Source organism: Neomonachus schauinslandi, chromosome 12 (assembly GCF_002201575.2).
Source record: "Neomonachus schauinslandi chromosome 12, ASM220157v2, whole genome shotgun sequence".
Lineage (NCBI taxonomy): Eukaryota > Metazoa > Chordata > Mammalia > Carnivora > Phocidae > Neomonachus > Neomonachus schauinslandi.
Window position 1 is genome coordinate 62,315,310 of NC_058414.1, and position 21,269 is coordinate 62,336,578.

Sequence of the window (21,269 nt, forward strand, 5' to 3'; positions counted from 1 at the left end):
CTAAGGTATATGCTAAAGAGAGCCGCTGCGCATGGGATCAGAAGCCACGTATAACCTCATGGCAGCATTGTTTCTCCTAGGAAAAAATAAGCACCTGGAAATTGTTTAAATGCTCCACCGCCTCCACGAAGTTGTCTTCCCCACGTCTTCCTCTTCAAGGTGAATGTATACTGGGCCAGCACCACCCCCGCCACGGGAGCTCCCACACTGGCGCTCGCTACTGAGACCACCCTGGCCACCACCGCCTGGTTCACATACGGGGCCTTTTGCGCCTGGGATCGCGGAAATTAACTGCTCCGGGAGTCTGGGACGCGCGAGCCCGTGGAAAAGCCCAGACGCTCCGCCCCTCCAGCGTAAGCCCCGCCCCCGCGGGAAGCTCCACCCCACGCGCTGACACGCGGGACGGGTAGGCGTGGGAGGGGCGTGGCCTGCGTCCACAGCGCAGGCAGGAGGCGGATATTCCTCGGAGCCTACGTCTGAGGAACTGTCCAAGGACCGGAAAGGGAATGGTATTAATTATCTCTGTGCTAATAAGGACCAGGGAGTGGTTCGCTCCAGCCCCCTCCTTTAGAAATCTGATTCCAACCAGGCCCAAGCAGAAAAAGTCTTCCACCTTCCACCCTCCTCGGCCACTCTGGACTACAGCCCCCAGAAGGCATCGGAGCTCAGCCATCCGACTTGCGCAGCGGCGTTCGTTGTAAAGTGCTATGACAACAGGGCGAAGATGGCTTGGAGTTAGGCGGGAGTGGGGAGTTGTCCCTTCCGCTGTTGCTGTCCTCTATCTGCTACATCCCACTGACTGCCTCCCTCACCATTTCCTCCTCTTTGTGAGAAGCGGGACTTGCCGTTGTTCTGGCCTGCCTGGTCTCTTCCAAGGGATTGATGCCGTTTCCCCTGCGTGTCTGCGGGGTTGACACAGAAGGGATGCAGGTTTACTCCTTGTGGGTGTCGCTCCAACTCTGTGGAGCTGGTGGTGCTCCCTGGTGAAGCTCTTTCTATCTGGGACGTGGAACAAGTTGGAGCAGGGGAACGACAGGGAGTAGTGAAGCGAGGGGTTGCTTTGCTCTGCACTCTCCATTCTTGCTCTCGTCGTTGCAGCCCTGGGACCCTGGTAGGCGTCCTTAAAGGGAAATCTGCGGAGAGTTCGAGGAAAGGTGGGGCAGGACCCACCTGATTCGGCATCAGGTAAGCGTATGTCTGGAATTAAACATTGGGAGCGTGAATGCCCTTTCTGTGTTTTGTTTTGTGGGCAAGATTGATTCTCTGATGCCATGGAATGGTTTTGGGGGATATTGGATGATAGGTTTCTTAGGAAGGATGTTTGCATTAAAAATCGAACAAAACGCAACTAGGTGCACAAAGTGTGTGGAATCTTTTTTTTTTTTTTAAGATTTTTATTTATTTATTTGACAGAGAGAGAGCGAGAGCAGGAACACAAGCAGGGGGAGTGGGAGAGGGAGAAGCAGGCTTCCTGCCGAGCAGGGAGCCCGATGTGGGACTCGATCCCAGGACCCTGGGATCATGACCTGAGCAGAAGGCAGACGCTTAACGACTGAGCCACCCAGGCGCCCAAGTGTGTGGAATCTTATGAACATTTTTAAGAAAGGGTGATAAGAATTTTTAAAGATTCCATTCAGAAATGTCACATGGTGCGCAAGCATCCTCCTCCCATGACTCTTCAACAGGTCTTGTGAGCAAATGGTCAAAGCAATTCTCAGCCTACGACTGCAGTAGGATGCATGCACTAATACCCTCTAATTCTTGCAATAGGATTACTGCTTCTCCTTCTCTCTCTATATTGCAGACCACAGCAGTTTAGATGAACGGAGCTGATTTTTATCAGCATCTCCTTTCCCTAATTAAGTCCTACAATTGACTTTAATGGAGAAATTCATAGTTTTGTTTTTTGCCACCTCACTTTTCCTTTAAACATGAAACCACGTCACACACATACACAACTTGAAGATACTAGGAGGAAAACTATCGGTCTTCACTAAAGTTGTCCAGCATTTAGAGCGGCATAGATTTTCTAACTTGTTAGAAATACATAAAGAGAATAATTGCTGATATATATATATTTTTTTTTTTGTGAATAGACTAAATCCTTATTTAGGAGAATTAAAAAAAACTTGCAAATAATTTATAAGCTATTTGAGTTTAAGGAATTTTTAGTTTTGTGTAATTGTGTGTAATTGCTCTTAAATTACAACCACACACTTATGTTTATGGTACAAGTTCTTGATGAAAACATTCACTGAAGGGGAAAAATCCAGTATCAATATTATATAGTAGTTGTTAATGTTTTACATCTTTTGATGTATGTAGCAAGTCTCATCCCTCAGAATAAAGACTCAAATATTTCTCAAAAATTATCGAAACACATGATGTTATTATAAAACATCCCTGTTGATTAACATTTCAGTGAAAGATTACTGTCATTTTTTATTTTTTTAAAAGATTTTATTTATTTATTGATGAGAGAGAGAGAGGCAGAGGGAGAAACAGGCTCCCCAAGGAGCAGGGAGCCTGATGCAGGACTCGATCCCAGGACCCCGGGATCATGACCTGAGCCAAAGGCAGACATTTAACCATCTGAGGCACCCAGGCACCCCATTTTTTAAATGTTGCATTTAAATATTCAGTCCAGAGGTTCAGATTGGCATTGCTCAGAATACATTCCACCACCACCACCACTTCTATTATTACTACTAGGTTACTACTGACATTATCTGACATTTATTGAGTACATCCTATGGTTAAGCAGTTACATGTGTTAGGCCATTTTATCTTCCCACCCCCCAGAACCATTAGGAGATTAGAAGGTGAGGGACTTGTTTCAAGTCACTCTGCTGAGGTGTGAAATGGAAAAGAGAACCCAGGTCTGTTTAACTCCCTCTCCTGTGCTCTTTTGTCTTCTGTGTCTTTTATTGAAAATTTCAATACTGATTCCTTATAATATTGTCTTCAAAAGCAACATTCTTCTAATTCTACATATACTTGTCACTTTTCTTGCCCTGGATGACCTGATTCCTACTTTCCAAAATTTGAGTCAGGACTAGCATGACCTGGAGAAAGTAAAACTGCAAATATGAACAACAACAGTGTCAGCAGCTTAGCCTCCTAATTCCAGGATCTACCTTCTAATCCAAATATTCTCTCTCTCTTTTTTCTTTTTTTTAAGAGGAGAGAGAATTTTAAGCAGGCTCCACGCCCAGTGTGCAACCAAACCTGGGGCTCAATCTCACAACCCTGAGATCACAACCCTGAGATAGCAACCCTGAGCCCAAGTCAAGATCAGATGCTTAACTGACTGAGCAACCCAGGCACCCCCACATTTTCTTTCCACAGGATTCTTGGGGTTATTTTTGTTGCAGCAATTCTTCTAGTCATCCTTCCATATTGTAGGACTAGGCCAATGGGGTGTTAAAACATCCATATCTTAAATGAGAACTAAATCTGAGTAAATTTTGATGTGGAAGATAATGTATATATGTTAAGTATTAAAAATAAGAAAGTGTCAAGTATGGAAGAGTATTTCTGGAGTTAGGGGATAAAGAGGTTATCTTCTATTTATTATTCTAATGAAGCATAAGAAATCAATCTTTTGTGATTATAGGTATGGACCCTTTAAAACCTTCACATTGTTGTTTTCTAGTCATCCTTAAAAAAATTAATTAGGTCGGGGCGCCTGGGTGGCTCAGTCAGTTAAGCATCTGCCTTAGGCTCAGGTCATGATCCCAGGGTACTGGGATCGAGCCCCTCGTGGGGCTCCCTGCTCAATGGGGAGTCTGATTCTCCCTCTGTTCCCCACTCCTCCTGCTCTCTCTCTCAAATGAATAAACAAAATCTTAACAAAAAATTTATTTAGGTGTATGAAATACTTTCTTGCAGTTTGAACTTGCAGTGATTACAATTAATACCAACAGAGTATATCTTTTTATTCTTTGTGGGGTGGCTTCACTGAATGTTTAGGGTTCTGGAGTAGACAGCCTGCTTTGGGATGCTACTTCTACTACTTACTAGTTGTGACCACTTGGGCAGGTTTCTTAACCTCTCTGTATTCAGGGATACCTGAGTAATAGTACCTATCTTTTACTTTGTAGTTCTGTTTTGAAGATTAAAATAGAGTACTTGCAAAGCACTTAGAGCACTGCCTGGGACTTAGTGAATGATTAGTAACTGTTAGCTATTATTTTCCTTTATATCAGTATTTCTTTTTTTTATTGTTGAATAATATTTTGTTTTATGGATATGCCAACATTGTGTTTATATATTCATCAGTTGATAGACATTTGGATCGTTTCTACCTTTTGTTTGGATCATTTTTACCTTTTGAATATTATATGAATAATGCTGCTATAAATGTTCCTGTATAAGTTTTTTTTTTTTTTTTTTTTTATTTGAGAGAGAGAGAATGAGAGACAGAGAGCATGAGAGGGAGGAGGGTCAGGGGGAGAAGCAGACTCCCCGCCGAGCAGGGAGCCTGATGCGGGACTCGATCCCGGGACTCCAGGATCATGACCCGAGCCGAAGGCAGTCGCCCAACCAACTGAGCCACCCAGGCGCCCCCCTGTATAAGTTTTTATGTGGACATATGTTTTCATTTCTCTTGCAACCTTGGACTGGAATTGCTGGATCATATGATTACTCTATGTTTAATTGTTTGAGGAGTTGCCAGATCACTTTCCAAAGTGGTTGTACCATTTTACATTACCACCAGCAGTGTATGAGCATGTTGATTTTTCCACATCTTTGCCCAAACTTGTTTCATCATAGTGGATATAAGGTGGTATCTCATTGTAGTTTTGATTTTCATTTCCCTGTTGGCTAATGATGCTGAACATCTTTTCATGTGTTTATCAGCCACTTGTATATCTGACTTGGAGAAATATATATTCAGATCCTTTGCCCATTTTTAAATTGGGTTTCTGTCTGTGTATTATTGAGTCATAAGAATTCTTTGTATGTTACAGATATATATATATATTTATTTATTTTATTTATTTGAGAGAGAGAGAGAGAATAAGCTGGGAGAGAGGCAGAGGGAGAGGGAGAAGCAGGCTCCCCACTGATCAGGGACCCCCCCCATGAGGGGCTCGATCCCAGGACCCTGAGATCATGACCTGAGCCGAAGGCAGACGCTCAACGAGTTGAGCCACCTAGGTGCCCCCAGATGTGTCTTTTATCAGAGATATGATTTGCAATATTTTCTCCCATTCTGTGGGTCTTTTTCACTTTCTTAGTGTTGTTTGAAGCAAAAGTTTTAAATTTTGGTGAAGTCCCTTTATTTTTTCTTTTGTTACTTATGCTTTTGGTGTCAAGTTTAAGGATCTATCACAATATCTAATATCATGAAGATTTACTTTTAAGTTTTCTTCTAATAAGTCTTCTAAGAGTTTTATAGTTTTAGCTATGCATTAGCATACATAAAAGTCTTTGATCCATTTTGAGTTAGTTTTTTTTATATGGTTTGAGGTAAGGGTCTAACTTCATTCTTTCTCATGTGGCTGTTGAATTGTCCTAGAACCATTTGTTGCAACTTCTCATTGAATGGTCTTAGCATCTTTGTTGAAAGTCATTTACCATAGGTGTATAAATTTATTTCTGGACTCTCCATTCTTTTCCATTTATCTGTATGTCTTTCCTTATGCCAGTACCATACTGTCCTGTATTGTTTTATAGTTAGGTTTTGAAATGGGAAAATCCTCCAACTTTGTTCTTCTTTTTTAAGATTGTTTTGGCTATTCTGAGTTGCTGGCACTTCTTCTTCTTCTTTTTTTAAAGATTTATTTAATTATTTGAGAGAGAGAGAGAGAGGGTGCACGAGTGCATGCACATCAGGGGGAGGGGAGAGGGAGAGAGAATCTCTAGCAGATCCTGGCTGAGTGTGGAGCCCCCATGCAGGGCTGGATCTCATGACCCTGAGATTATGACCTGAGCTGAAATCAAGAGTCAGACGCTTAACCGACTGAGCCACTTAGGTGCCCCAGTTGCTGGCAATTCTTTTTTTTTTTTTTAAGATTTTATTTATTTGAGAGAGAGAATGAGAGAGAGAGCACATGAGAGGGGGAGGGTCAGAGGGAGAAGCAGACTCCCCGCTGAGCAGGGAGCCCGATGCGAGACTTAATCCCGGGACTCCAGGATCATGACCTGAGCTGAAGGCAGTCGCTTAACCAACTGAGCCACCCAGGTGCCCAGTTGCTGGCAATTCTATATGAATTTCAGAATAAGCTTGTCAATTTGTACAAAGAAGCCATATGGGAATCTGATAAGGATTGCACTGAATCTGTAGATCAATTTGGGAAGTATTGCATCTTAATAATGTTCTGGCTTCATATCCACGGACATGGGATGTCTTCCTGTTTATTTAGATCTTTAATTCTTTTGACTGTGTTTTATAGTTTTCAGCTGCTTTTGTTAAATTTACTCCTAGGTATTTTATTCTTTTGGATGCTATTGTAAATGCAGTTGTTTTTTTAAATTTCATTTTTTTGGATTGTTCACTGCAAATGCATAGAAATGCAATTGATTTTTGTATGTTAATACTTTTGTGTCCTTCAACCTTACTTAACTTGTTTATTAGCTCTAATAGTTTTTCACTGAATTTCTTAGGATTTTCTATACACCAGATCATGTCATCTGCAAGTAAAGATAGTTCTACTTCTTCCTTTCCAGTCTGGGAGCCTTTTAGTTCTTTTTCTTACCTAATTGCCTGACCTAAAACCTCCAGTACAATGTTGACTAAAAGTTGTGAATATGGACATCCTATTCTTGTGTCTGATCTTAGGGAAAGAGCATCTAGTCATTCATCATTAAGTATGGTATAAGCCATGGGCTTTGCATAGAGATGTTCTTTATCAGTTTGAGGAAGTTCCCTTTTATTTCCTAGTGTTTTAAGTGTTTTTATAATGGAAGAGGGTTGGATTTTATTTTGTCAGATGCTTTTCCTGAGTTGCGATGATAAGGTGGTTTTTAATTTTTGCTTTATTGATATGGTGTAGTATTTTAATTCATTTTTGGATGTTAAACTAACCTTGCATTCCTGGGATTAAATCCCACTTGGTCATGGTGCCTAGTTCTTTTTATATGTTGCTTGATTCATTTTGCTAGTGTTTTGCTGAGGATTTTGCATCCATATTTATTAGAGATATTGGTCTGTAGTTTTCTTGTGTTTGCTTAATTTTGGTATCAGTGTAACACTAGCCTTATAGAATGAGTTGGGAAGTATTCCCTCCTCTTTTATTTCTTGGAGTAGTTTGTGAAGGATTGGTCTTAATTTTTTTGTGTTTGGTAGAATTCACCATCTGAGCCTGGTCTTTTTTGTGGGTAGTTGTTTGATTTAGATTTTCTTTTTCATCTTTAGTCAGCCACAGATAGCTGGAATCAAGATAAAAATAATGCTGAGGTCCTGCTCCTCCAGGGAAGATAATTCTCTGACTGGGGGCTGTGGGGAGAGGGTGCCTCTCTGTTCTTGGCTGTACCAGTCTGGAGTGGAGTTTCTATCTTGTTTTGAGCTAGGAGTGAGGAGAGAAGGAGTGATTATTGGTTTTTTAAATACTACAGACTCTTAATTTTCTTACTGAGTCTTAGTAGATTTTTTATGTTTCTTTATTTTCTATATACTCTTAGGACAATTTCCAGAGACTTTAAATGGTTGTTTTAAAAAATAATTTTTGGGCGCCTGGGTGGCTCAGATGGTTAAGTGTCTGCCTTCGGCTCAGGTCATGATCTCAGGGTCCCGGGATCGAGTCCCGCATCGGGCTTCCTGCTTCTTGGGAGCCTGCTTCTCCCTCTGCCTCTCTCTCTCTCTCTGTCTCTCATGAATAAATAAATAAAATCTTAGAAAAAAAATAATTTTCACCAGTTTTGCTGGGGAGTGGGTCCATGGAGCTTCTCACATGTCATTCTGAAAGTGAAATCCTCTGAAATTTTAAATTTCATAGCGTAATGGTTATGGGAGACATATATTACCAAAAGATTTGATCAGAGTTCCATTAGATATCAAAGTACTCTAGTGTTTCTAAAACTTTTAAGAGTAAGTTAAAAAGTTATTATATACAAGTTTATTAGGAACACAACTGCTGTGTGCTAAGAGAATTTTTTTTAAAGATTTTATTTATTTATTTATTTAAAGATTTTATTTATTTATTTGACAGAGAGAGACACAGCGAGAGAGGGAACACAAGCAGGGGGAGTGGGAGAGGGAGAAGCAGGCCTCCCGCAGAGCGGGGAACCTGATGTGGGGCTTGATCCCAGGACCCCGGGATGATGACCTGAGCCGAAGACAGACGCCCAGCGACTGAGCCACCCAGGTGCCCCTAAAGATTTTATTTATTAATTTGAGAGAGAGAGAGAGAGAGCATGAGTAGGGGGAGGGGCAGAGGAAGAGGGAGAAGCAGACTCCCCACTCTACTGACTCATGCTTTTTCATTTTTTCTTGATATTAAATTGCAGGCAGTGGCAGTCTAACAAGACAAGAAGCTAGAGACCAGGGAGAGGGTACGCAGAAGCAAGTTTCTGCCATTAGCTGTGTGACTCAGGGGAATCATGTAACTAACCTCTCTGGGCCTCTCTTACAGAATGAGAGGACTAACTGATTATTAGGTACCTTCTAGCTGTTAATGTTAAAGTCTCTTTTTCAAGCTTGGAAAGGTAACAGGTGGCACAGGTCCCAGGAAAAAGGAAGTGGGAAAGTAGAGCCATGCTATAAGAAAACATCTACTTTGGCTATCAGGTATCAGTTAAACTGGTGCTTTTTATACATTAAGGTACGTGTGAATCACCTGGGGATATTGTTTGAGGTGGGGCTGAGGTTTTGTATCATAAGGTCTTGGGTGATGCTGATGCTGGTCCATGGACTACACTTTGGGTAGCAAGGAGCTAAACAATGTAGGAAAGGAGAGCTTTCAGCAGCTAATGAAGTGGAGGGTGACTAAGGAGAAACCGAGAGCAGGAGAAGCAGGAAGGAACTAAATGTTGCCTGTGTTATTTTGTCAATAGGAATAGGTCTTAAATTTTATGATTGAAGTCCTTGAAAAATTAGTGCTTGATGACATTTCCATTTACAGACAATGTTGGGAGAGTTAGTTTTTCATATTGGAGGGTTTTTCTTTTTTATTTTAGCAAGCTGAAAAAAATTTGCTCATTAACAAAGATTTTTGAGGCCATTTTCACATAATAGCTATTTTCACCTGATGCAGTCATGTGTGTTTATACTCACTTTGATTTTTTATATATTATTTAATAGGATTGATGGAAAAAACTCTTCTTTGTGACCATTACTTGGGTGTTTAATATGTTCTCTAGGCAGGTCCCATGAGGTTTTCTCTTCTGCCTACATGAGGGGAAAGATACCCCTTTGGATGTTGAACAGATCTTCTCTTCCTATTTTCTCTCCTTGAGACTCCTTTTAAACTGGCTGATGCAGAGTGTGTACAAAGGATCCCATACTTGTTGGTTAGCCTGTTGATTTCTATTTTTGACTATGTTTCCAAATGGAGTTTTGACCCCAAGCTTTCATTCTTTGTGACATATCAGCAGCATTTCATGGAGCTGGCCACTCTCTTTTTCTAGATATACCTTTTTTTTCCCTATTTTCTTCCAGATGGCACACTCCTGGTTTTCCTTTGGTATCAATGGATGCCCCTGTTCAGTTTTCTTTTCTTTTTTTTTCCTGGCTTCTGACCCCAGAGCCCAGTTTTTCTACCTTGGAAGCTTGTGTCTGATTACCTCCAGAACTCTGCCCCCCCAGCCCCCCACAGCCCAGCCTCATGCACCTTTTCCCTTTTTTGATTATGCTTTTTATTCTTTCACTGTAATAAATCATGGCCATGATAATAACTATATGATGAGTGCTGTGAGTCCTCCAAGTGAGTCTTTGAGTGGTATTGAATTTGGGTAATATTCTGCTCTGGGCTGCAAGAGAATGATGTATCTTTATATTGTAGTCTAATAGTATATAGATGTATAACAACTTTCCATATATATCTGGAGTATATAATGAGACTGTGTGGCGCTTATTAAGTACTGTTACTTCCCTCTCAAATAAAAAAAATCTAGTAAAAGTGTAATAAAGTGTTTATTACATTTTTTTTATACTTGCCTCCAGGTTTGAAGTTTAGTCATCTGGCAATCTGTATGGTTATATAATGGCATTAGTAATAACAAGTGATGCAGATGTTTTTCAGAAACTCTCTCACATATGTTAAAACTCATTATAAGCTTATTTACCTCCTATGTTTTTTTCCCTTCACTTCCATCAACACTTTGCCTTTATCTGACTAATTTCTTTTTTAGTGGAAAGAGAGGCCTTGGATGGAATTTTCTTTTTTCTTTTTTTCCTATTGTTTGTTTCTTTAAACCTATCATCTGAAATAATATACTCACATAGAAATTGTAAAAGTAATGATTTCCCAGTGATAGCAGAACAATTATCAAACTACTAAATTGATGTTAGTATAATACTATAACTAAACTATAAATCTTACTTTAAAAAATCTTAGATTTCACTATGTTTTATATATATATATTTTTTAAAGATTTATTTATTTATTTGAGAGAGCGAGAATGAGAGAGAGAGAGAGTATATGAGAGGGGGGAGGGTTAGAGGGAGAAGCAGGCTCCTCGCCGAGCAGGGAGCCCGATGCGGGACTCGATCCCGGGACTCCAGGATCATGACCTGAGCCGAAGGCAGTCGCTTAACCAACTGAGCCACCCAGGCCCCCCTCACTATGTTTTATATTATATACACTTTTCATCTTGGAATATAGCTCAAAGAAATTAAAATTTATCCCATGAAACCACCACTAAAATCAGGGTACAAAACTTTTCCATCATCCCAAAGAATTTCCCTTCTCCTAGCCCATTAAATTCACTGCCCCCCCCAACGCTGGCAATCACTGATCTGTTTTCCATCAGTTTAATTTTTTCATTTTGAAAATGTTATGGAAGTGGAATTATTTAATATGTGATCTTTGGGGGTTGGGCTTTTTTTTCACTCAGCGTAATACCCTTGAGATCCATCCTTGTTGTTGTTTTTTCATTTAAAAAAAATTGCTGAGTTTTATTCTATGGTGAGGCTTTACCATAGTTTGTTTATTCACACATTGAAGGACATTTGTTTCTTTTCTTCAGTGTAGGTTTTAAAAAAAAAATCAGAAAAAGGTAAAAACCGTAACAATGGCTAAGGTTTATTGAGTGCTTATATGTAGCAAGTATTGTGGTAATAATACCATGTTCCTTTTTTTCAAACTAAAAGTTTTTATTTTTGATTTTGAATTGTGATAACATATATACATATACATAACATACATAACATAAAATACATACGTATACATAACATTACCATATACATATACATATAACATACATATACATAAAATTACCATCTTAACCATTTTTAAGTGTACAGTTCAGTAGTATTAAGTACCTTCACATTTTTGTGCAACCAGTCTCCAGAACTCTTCACCTTACAAAACTGAATCTCTATACCCATTAAACAAAAGCTCTCCACTTCTTTCTTTCTTTCTTTTTTTTTTTTTTTTAGTATTTTATTTATTTATTTGACAGAGAGAGACACAGTGAGAGAGGGAATACAAGCAGGGGGAGTGGGAGAGGGAGAAACAGGCCTCCCGCTGAGCAGGGAGCCCGATGTGGGGCTCGATCCCAGGACCCCAGGATCATGACCTGAGCCGAAGGCAGACGCTTAACGACTGAGCCACCCAGGTGCCCTCTCCACTTCTTTCTCACTCCAAACCTGGCAACCACCATTCTACTCCATGAACTTGGCTACTCTAGATACCTCATATAAGTGGAATCATGCCGTATTTGTCTTTGTGACTGGTTTATTTCACTTAACATAATGTTCTCAAGGTTCATCCATGTTGTTGCATGTGTCAGAGCTCCCTTGTATGTATATACCACATTTTGTTTATCCAGTCATTCATTGATGGACACTTGGGTTGCCTCTCCCTTTTAGATATTGTGAATAATGCTGTTATGAACATGGGCGTACATATCTCTTTGAATTCTTGTTTTCATTTCCTTTGAATATATACCCAGAAGTGGAATGGGTGGATCATATGGTAATTTATATTTTTATATTTTTATTTATTTATCTATTTATTTGTTTTTTATTTTATATTTTTATTTTTTTAGAGGGAGAGATCGCAGGGGAGATGGGTAGAGGAGAGGGAGAGAGAGAATCTTAAGCAGGCTCCATGCTCAGCATGTAGCCCAACATGGGGCTCTATCTCACATCCCTGAGGTCATGACCTGAGCTGAAATCAACAGTCAGATGCTTAACTGACTGAGCCACCCAGGAGCCCTGGTAATTTGTATTTTTAATTTTTTGAGGAACCACCGTACAGTTTCCATAGCGGTTGCACTCTTTTAGATTTTCACCATCAGTGCACAAGGGTTCCAGTTACATCACATCCTTGCCAACACTTGTTATTTTCTGGGTTTTTTGTTTGTTTGTAGTAGCCCTAGTGGGTGTGAGGTGGTATTTCATTATGTTTGTGATTTGCATTTCCCTAATAATTAGTGATGTTGAACATTGTTTCACATGCATTTTGGCCATTTATATATCTTCTTTGGTGAAATGTCTGTTCAAGTCCTTTGCCCATTAAAAAATTTTTTTTGTTGACATGTATGAGTTCTTTATGTATTCTGTATATTAACCCTTTATTAGATATATAATTTGTAGATATTTTCTTCCATTCCATAGGTTGCCTCTACTGCATTCTTATTTATTCCTCACAACATCTTTCTTTATTTTATAGATGAGGAAGCTGACTTTTAGTAACCCTCCACTGATTTCATGATTTTATGGAACATGGATTCAAATTCACACTGACCTTCTCCAGAGTCTACAGTTTTCACCACCACATGATTCTCAGCTAATTTCTTGGCCAACTTAATGAAAGCAAGTGGTCTTGCTTTCTGTGATTAGCCTATGTGGAAGGCCTACTTTAAGAAGCAGATTGATTTACATTTTTAAATTTAAATTTTAATTTATTTTTAAAGATTTTATTTATGTATTTGATAGAGAGAGAGAGAGAGCACAGGCAGGGGGAGTGGCAGGCAGAGGCAGAGGGAGAAGCAGGCTCCCCACAGAGCAGGGGAGCCCAATGTGGGGCTCTATCCCAGGACCCTGGGATCATGACCTGAACCGAAGGCAGACACTTAACCAACCGAGCCACTCAGGTGCCCTACATTTTTTTAAATGTATAGTTGATCCTCATTATTTGCGGATTCCCTAGTTGTGAGTTTACCTATTTGCTAAAATTTATTTGTAATACCAAAATCAGTACTCATGGTGCTTTTGGGTCATTCATAATCATGCACAGAGTGGCAAAAAATTTGAGTCACTTGATGCACATACTCCAGCAGATATCATCCACAGTAACTGCCTACTTGTTTCAGCTATTATACTATATACAAGTATCCTTTTCATGGTCTACTTAGTGCCATGTTTTCTACATCTCTGTGGTTTGGGTTTATTTATTTGTTTTTTTAAATTTTTGTTACTTAAAAGGTCCCCAAATGTAGTGGTGAAGGGCTGTCTAATGTTCCTAAGTGTGAGAAGGTTGCTATGTACCTTATAGAGAAAATATATGCATCAGATAAGCTTCCTTCAAGTAAGAGTTATAGTGTTGTTGACTGTTGAGCTTGAATGTTCGTGAATCAACAGTATATTAAATAAAGTATCTTTAAACAGAGACACATAAAAAACAAAGTTATGTATTGATTGGTTCATGAAAATATTGTGACTAGAGGCTCACAGGAGCCTAACTTTCTATTTCCCCTAGGAGAAGTAGTTCAGTATTTGCTAGAAGTTCAGTATTTGCTAAGGTTTGCTGCAGCCTTATAGAATGGAATGTCTTTGAATAAGGAAAATTGACTGCATTTCCTAACAATTATTTAAAGCAGTGTAGCATGAAGAAAAGGCTCATTTATGTTGGATAAATGAACTTCCATAGAATCCCAGGGTGTGTGATGTTTGTGTTGTAATTCAAGAAGTCCAATGGGCTTTCACATTTACTATATCAATATCAATGGTAGATGTGGCTGGCATATCCTCATTCTAGATGAGGAATCAAAGTAGAGGGAGATTTTATGGGTTGCCTGAGTCACAGGTGGTTAGTGATATAGTGGTATAAATGCCTGTACACTCAGTTTTCCTGGTTGTGTTTTGGTGTGAATTTCCCTCTTCCACTTTGCCTTTCTACAGTTAGAATGGGGAAAGTGTGTGAATGCTTTTTGAGTACCTGTAGTGTATCAGTTCCAGTGTTAGTCATTTTATTTTGCTAAGGAATTATGTACTAATTAGTGCTGTTAGAATTTGAATCTTGATCCTCCAAAGAATATTTTTTGATACTTTGTGTCATTCTCTACCAAATGTTCCAGAAGAAAGAATTGGCCCAATATTTATGTATAAAATTTTTCAGACTGACTCTCCAATGGCTTTGCAAAATATCTGATCATGTTTCCAGTTGTTTGGATTTGTGGTTTCACACATTTCTGCAAAATATAAAAAGTTAAATTTAAATTCAGAAATGTTTTTCTTAACATTGTCCAAATTTAATTTGCTATGCTTTAAGAGATAATTGATTTTTTTTTTTAAGATTTTATTTATTTATTTGACAGAGAGAGGGACAGCGAGAGAGGGAACACAAGCAGGGGGAGTAGGAGAGGGAGAAGCAGGCTCCCCGCTGAGCAAGGAGCCCGATGTGGGGCTCGATCCCGGGACTCTGGGATCATGACCCGAGCTGAAGGCAGTCGCTTAACCAACTGAGCCACCCAGGCGCCCCGAGATAATTGATTTATAATTCATGGTGTGAAGTAGATTTTTACTATAAATAAATGCTTTCTTTTTATAGTGAACGAAAATGTCTTTATTTAAAGCCCGTGATTGGTGGTCTACTGTTTTGGGAGAAAAAGAAGAATTTGATCAAGGCTGTTTGTGTTTGGCTGACATTGACAATACTGGAAATGGACAAGGTAAGCAACTTATGGCCATGCCTCTTGGAGGAAAGCTTTACAGACATAAAATAAAAATGACTTCGTTTTTTAAAGTATACTTATTCACTTTAAAGTGTACTTAAAGAACTTAAGTGAACTGTCATAATTATGTCCTAATTTTGAAGGTAGTTTTCCTTATAATATTTAGGTAGCAGACTGATAAATATAGTTCTTACTTCTGTTTTGCTCTTTGTGTTTTTCTGGTTTGTGTTGATTCTGTCATATGACTTGGAACTGGAAAAATATTACAAGGCAATATTTAATTTGTTTTCATTTGTTGCAAAATTTGTTTTCATTTTTTTGCAAAATTAGGTAGAGCTACTAAAATATTTTTAATTTTGAAGTATTTTTAGAAATTATTTTCAAGGAAAATTATATTTTAAAAAAATTTTAAATCTGAAAGCCATTCATACCAGAATGGAAAAGTTATTCTAGCTCTATTTGTTGATAGAAAACAATTATTAAATCATTACTTTCATTTTCATATTATGATACTAGAAATAGCATTCTGTCTTATATATTTGTTTCTCTTTGCATCTTCATATTTTTTGAAGTGGTCTCTAAAACATTGTAGTTCTGTATCATTGCTATTTGAAACTTATATTTGGTTTTAATGATTTATAGTCATGAGCTTCTTCTTTTCTTTTTTGTAATCCGGGTAGTCGTTGGCCTCTTAAAAAGAAAACTTACAATCATTCTTTCATTCAATGTGTATGAATATTGTCTCCTTACATTTTCTTTATTTTATTTCTCTTGTGTATAACAAAAACAGTAGAATCTTGGTGGCAAGGTGAAAGGAGAAAATTATATTGGCAAAGAAGAATGGGAGGTACTAAGCTGTACTGAGCACCTAAATTGTTTCTAAGGAAAATCTGGGCCCTGCCCTCCCACTGATAGGAGATGGGAAGGTCTTCTACTCAGAGGGTGTCCTGAGAGGTTCCTCAAAGATTATCAGCTTTGTCTCCTGCCTGTTTGTTAAAACTTATGATTCCCTTATTATTTGGCAATACAGAATACTCAGGCTATAAAAATATATGCCAAAGAGAACAATTTCAAACCCATTTTTGTCCAAACTATCTAAAGCTCAATTTGGTTAGAAACTATCCTGATTGATTGTCTGTATAGCTTACTGTTCACTCATCATTTCTATTAGAGCTCTTCACTGGGGTGCCAGCAATGGGTTACCAGTTTGCTTCCTCCCAATTTGTGGCCAGCTGTGAGAAGCCTCCTCTATTTTCCCAAGGGTACTATACAAAAATCACTTCATATTTGTGTCCCACATAGAAAAAATATCGCCTATCATTTCTCAAAGCGTGGACCACCGTGCAGTATCATCATATTCTGGGGTGATTGTTATATATGAAGATTTTCTATCTCAGATTTATAGCTCCTATAAGGCCATATTTCCCAAAGGTAGGTGGATTGGAAGGGTGGGCTTAGGTGTCTGCATTTTTGATAAGCTCCAAAGTTGAAGGATGACACATAACAGTTTAAGAATAATTCCCATTGATCTTATAGAATGGAAGGTAAATGAGAGCAGTTTGGGACATGCTCTATTTGAGATAGGAATGTCTAGTAGGCAGAATAGAGGTAGCGATATTTTATTTTATTTTAATTTAATTTTTTTTTTTTTTAGAGAGTGCACATGGAGCAGGGGATGGGGGCAGGGGGGAGAGGGAGAGAGAGAATCTTAAGCAGGCTCCATGCCTAACACAGAGCCCGATGCGGGGTTCTATCTCATGATCCTGAGATCTTGACCTGAGTCAAAATCAAGAGTCGCTTAACCGACTGAGGCACCCAGGTGCCCCAGTGGTAGTGATTTTTTTTTTAGACATTTTTTTTCTTAAGATTTTATTTATTTGTTTGACAGAGAGAGACAGTGAGAGAGGGAATACAAGCAGGGGGAGCGGGAGAGGGAGGAGCAGGCTTCCCGCTGAGCAAGGAGCCTGACATGGGGCTCGATTCCAGGACCCCGGGATCATGACCCAAGCTGAAGGCAGACACTTAACGACTGAGCCACCCGGGCGCCCCCCGCGCCTCCGCCCTTCGCCCCAGTGGTAGTGATTTTGAAGTGAGCCATATACTGGTTGTATTTGAAGCCCTGAGAATGTGTGAAAATGCACGGGGAAAGAAAGTGGAATAAGATGGAAAGAATCTTAAGACCATAACCTGAAGAATACAAGCATTAAAGGGGGAGGTTTGGGAAGGGTAGACAGTAATAGATTCTGAGAAAGGCAGGCAGAGAGGCAGAACTAGTTGGGCTGGTACCTGGGAGGCAAGGTTTAGTGACACGAAGACTGAAGTTTCCATGCCATTTAGCAACAAGTCATTCATTAGTGTTCTCCATGAGGGTGGATGAGTGGGCACAATGGTAACAAAATCTAGATTTGCAGTGACTGAAGGAGTAGGAGGTAGGGAAGACTGAGTGTTTATGGCCCTTTAAAGAAACTTAGCTGTGAAAGGAAGCATGGAGGATGATGACTGGCGGTAATGTAGGGTAAAGAGAAGTGGGAAAAATTCAATGTATAGCATAAAGGATATATTAAAGCAAGGATGGGGCATCTGACTGGCTTGGTTGGTGGAGCATGTGACTCTTTATCCCAGGGTTGTAGGTTTGAGCCCCATGTTGGGTATAGAGGTTATTTAAAAATAACATCTTAAAAAAAAAATAGAGGGCGCCTGGGTGGCTCAGTTGGTTAAGCGACTGCCTTCGGCTCAGGTCATGATCCTGGAGTCCCGGGATCGAGTCCCGCATCGGGCTCCCTGCTCGGCAGGGAGTCTGCTTCTCCCTCTGACCCTCCCCCCTCTCCTGCTATCTCTCTCTCAAATAAATAAATAAATAAAATCTTTAAAAAAAAAATAGAGCAGAGATCCAGAGAAGACAGTCAGAGATGGGATCAGGTGTGCAGATGGAAGGTGTGAGAACTTTTTTTTTCACTGTGACAGAAGGCAAGAGGGTAAGAATAGATACAGATGAAGAGAAATTTGCAGGTCAGTTTGGGAAGTTGAGACAATAATGACCCCTACTTTTCTTTGGAGTGATCAGAGAGAGGAAAGGTGGTATTAGGCATCTTGAAATTGTTTTAGGCAAAGCCAACTTGATATATAGAAGGATTCCTTACTAATCTTGAGATCCCAGTTGAAATTAGACTCCATGAATTTAAAGTGGTACTTACTTTCCTGTTCTTCTCAATTCACGATTCAGATTTGTGGGAGAGACAGATAGTAAGAAGTGGGAGTGAGTAGGAGAGTCTGAGTGGTGCAGTTTAGATTCCATGCCAGCCTGTGGCCTGGAGGAGAGTTTACTGCAAGAATCTTAAGTGGAAAACACATAAAGCTGACTGAAAAATAGGTACTACGTTTATCTTTTAGCTACTCAGCATTTATGTCTCACAAGGGGCAACTGTCCCTTGTACAGCTCCACAAGCACGTGCTGTTACTCATCTGCATTGGGAGATAAGAACCATGCACACCTGCTGCTTCAGAGGCACTTTCAGGGAACCCCAGCTCTGCAAGTCCAGGATCTTTGGGTGATATCCCTTTCCCTTGTCATTTAGTCATGATCACGTTCCAATATTCTGCTGCCTCTAGACTCAGTGGTATATACAATCTGTATCCAAACTTATATATAATAGTTGAGGGAGAGAAGGAAAAATTTTAAAATTAAGATGGAGGAGTAGAAAAAATTGTATGGTAACTTGAAGAAGTCATATTGGAGGGATACCTTCTGTTTTGTATCTGGTTACTGGGCTGTGTAACTATGCTACTTACTTTTTTTTTACTACCTTCCGTCTGGTTAGGGCTCTTGGTCTTGAGTGGAGATGGAGGGACCAGAGAATTGGTCTAGGCCTGTATTCCTGAGGGATATAGTACATTAATGCTTGCCTAAAGAGGACTGTAGTAGTTTCATTTACTACTGATCCAGACAGTGTGGGGGAGGATCCTTGGAGATCCCTGGGCTTCACTCATATTTCTTTCAGCATCATTTGGCGCTTAAGAGATGATGATGAGGTAGTCCTGGTTTCTGCAGATTGGATTGTGGCAGTACATTTAAAGATCTATGCCTATTCCTGTCCCGTGAAAGCAAACTCTTTCTGTTTAGAAAGGAGAAATGCATTATTAAGATCTAAAACTGTATTCAAGTAGATGGATTGTATTAGTTGGCTCCAAGAAAGACAAGATGTGGAATAATAGAAGAATTTGGGGTTACTCTTTAAGTTACACTGATCAACCTTAACTCTCTCTATAAGACCCATTAAACTTGAATATTGACAGATTTGGTTATTAAACAGGGATGTGGTAGGAATCACCACATATGCATATTAACGCTTTTTGGCATTGAATTTTGACAACTACCCCAAATCAGGCCTAACAGTGGTATGTATGTGTGTGTGTATGTATGTATGCATGTATGTATTTAAGTAAGCTCCATGCCCAGCGTGGAGCCCAACACAGGGCTTGAACTCACAACCTGGAGATCAAGACCTGAGCTGAAACCAAGAGTCGGACCAACTGAACCACCCAGGCACCCCTACCCGTGGTACTGATTTTGATTTTTCTCCCTGATGGGGAGATAGAGTTCCATTGGCTTCCATATAGCTCTCCCCATATAATATCCTTCATGTACATGTTAGGGAACCAAAAGGATGTTCTACTATTTTCTGTGAAAATACATTTCCTTTAAACTTTCAGAAACTGGGTGAGAAATCATAGGCTGGCTTTGCTCTCCCACTGGGTGAACTAAGTTAAAAAATTCATTTATCACTGAGTCTCCATAATTAGCAACAACAGTATATTTCTAGGCTTCCCGAATTAGTAGTAACTCAGAGCCAATATTCAGTATTCTCACAAAGTTTGGGTATTTCCCTTTCCTCAGTGTACCTGGATAAATAAGTACTTGTCCTGTAGAGAAAGATCTGAGGAAACTTTATATTAGACATGTGTGGTGTTACAGCAACATCTGTGCACTGTATTGTCTTTATTCAAGGGACTCTGAGTCTGTAAATTGACTTCATTGTGGAAATGGGTGAGATGCCATGACTGTCTATGTGGTGGCTTGAGTTAGTCTTTTTCAGGGACCTGTAATATTTTTGGTTATAGATTTCAAAAAAAGGCTTGAGTTTGATAAACACATTATAGGACCTTCTTAAAATTGAATACTACTCTAACAACAACAACAAAAATGAACCACTGGGGAAGAAAAGGGTCTTAATGAGTCATTCATTTCATTCCTGGGGATCCCATTAATCATAGCTTAAAATCCGTGAGAATTAGACGGTTACCTGAGATCTGGTTACTATAAAAGTTCTACTGTTTTTTTTTTTTAAGATTTTATTTATTTATTTGACAGAGAGAGACACAGCAAGAGAGGGAACACAAGCAGGGGGAGTGGGAGAGGGAGAAGCAGGCTTCCCGCTGAGCAGGGAGTCCGATGCGGGGCTCGATTCCAGGACCCTGGGATCATGACCTGAGCCGAAGGCAGATGCTTAATGACTGAGCCACCCAGGCGCCCCAAAAGTTCTACTATTTTAATACTCATACATACACATTTTGATTCTAGGGGTTAAATTGTCACCATGTGGACTTCGCCATCCTGGCTTCCTCTTATCTCTGAAGAAAGGGCTGTGTTGAAGTTGAATCTTGGTTATTTAGTAAGTGAAATAGGGATTAGGGTGTGGTGGGATACATAGGAAGCTCAGTGAGGAGGAGTGTTTTAGAAAAGTTTGGAGGTTTAAGTATATCCAAGCCTTCTAGACTTTGCTAGTAACCTCATTATGTAACATTGTAATCCCATTCTTTGTGATGAATATCTTTGCTTTTATGCATACTCATTTGTTACTGTAGTTTAAAACCTACAGAATCAGTCCCTGAATTAGATTCTTAGTGGTTAAGCCTCACAGATATAAGAAGAAAGAAATTCTTTCTGCAGAGTCCCAAGGACCCTGAATTTTATTCTTTACCCTGAGATGGAAATTTTGAGGTTTAAACTTATCATTCTCTTATTTTAAATTATCCAGTGCTCTTAGAAAAGCCATCTTATATATGGTTTGGCATTCCTCCTTCCTGTTCAGTTGGCCTAGGGCAGCAGCTATCCAGTCCACCAGAGTGTCACCTGCAGTGGGCACAGGGTCCCATTTGCCTGGAGGGTTAACTTGATTAACCATCTGTCACCGTGTACAATTTTATTGTTATTTAACCCTGCCTAGAGTCTTACTGCTTTGTGTCCCAACTCAACTCAAGAACCG

At 39.6% G+C, this 21,269-nt stretch overlaps 1 protein-coding gene across 6 annotated transcripts in view; it reads left to right on the plus strand.

The window, feature by feature from the left end:
* Positions 1 to 725: 725 nt before the first annotated feature.
* Positions 726 to 21,269, plus strand: part of BBS9 (Bardet-Biedl syndrome 9) — a 475,024-nt gene continuing 454,480 nt past the window's right edge. For 5 of the 6 annotated variants that reach the window (XM_044920167.1, XM_044920168.1, XM_044920169.1 and 2 more), the window contains exon 1: positions 14,892 to 15,003. In XM_044920167.1, coding sequence (XP_044776102.1) covers positions 14,892 to 15,003 — 112 coding nt within the window. Of the gene's footprint in view, positions 1,186 to 14,882; positions 15,004 to 21,269 lie in introns of those variants that run through there. The other variant, XM_044920165.1, reaches the window with a different exon arrangement.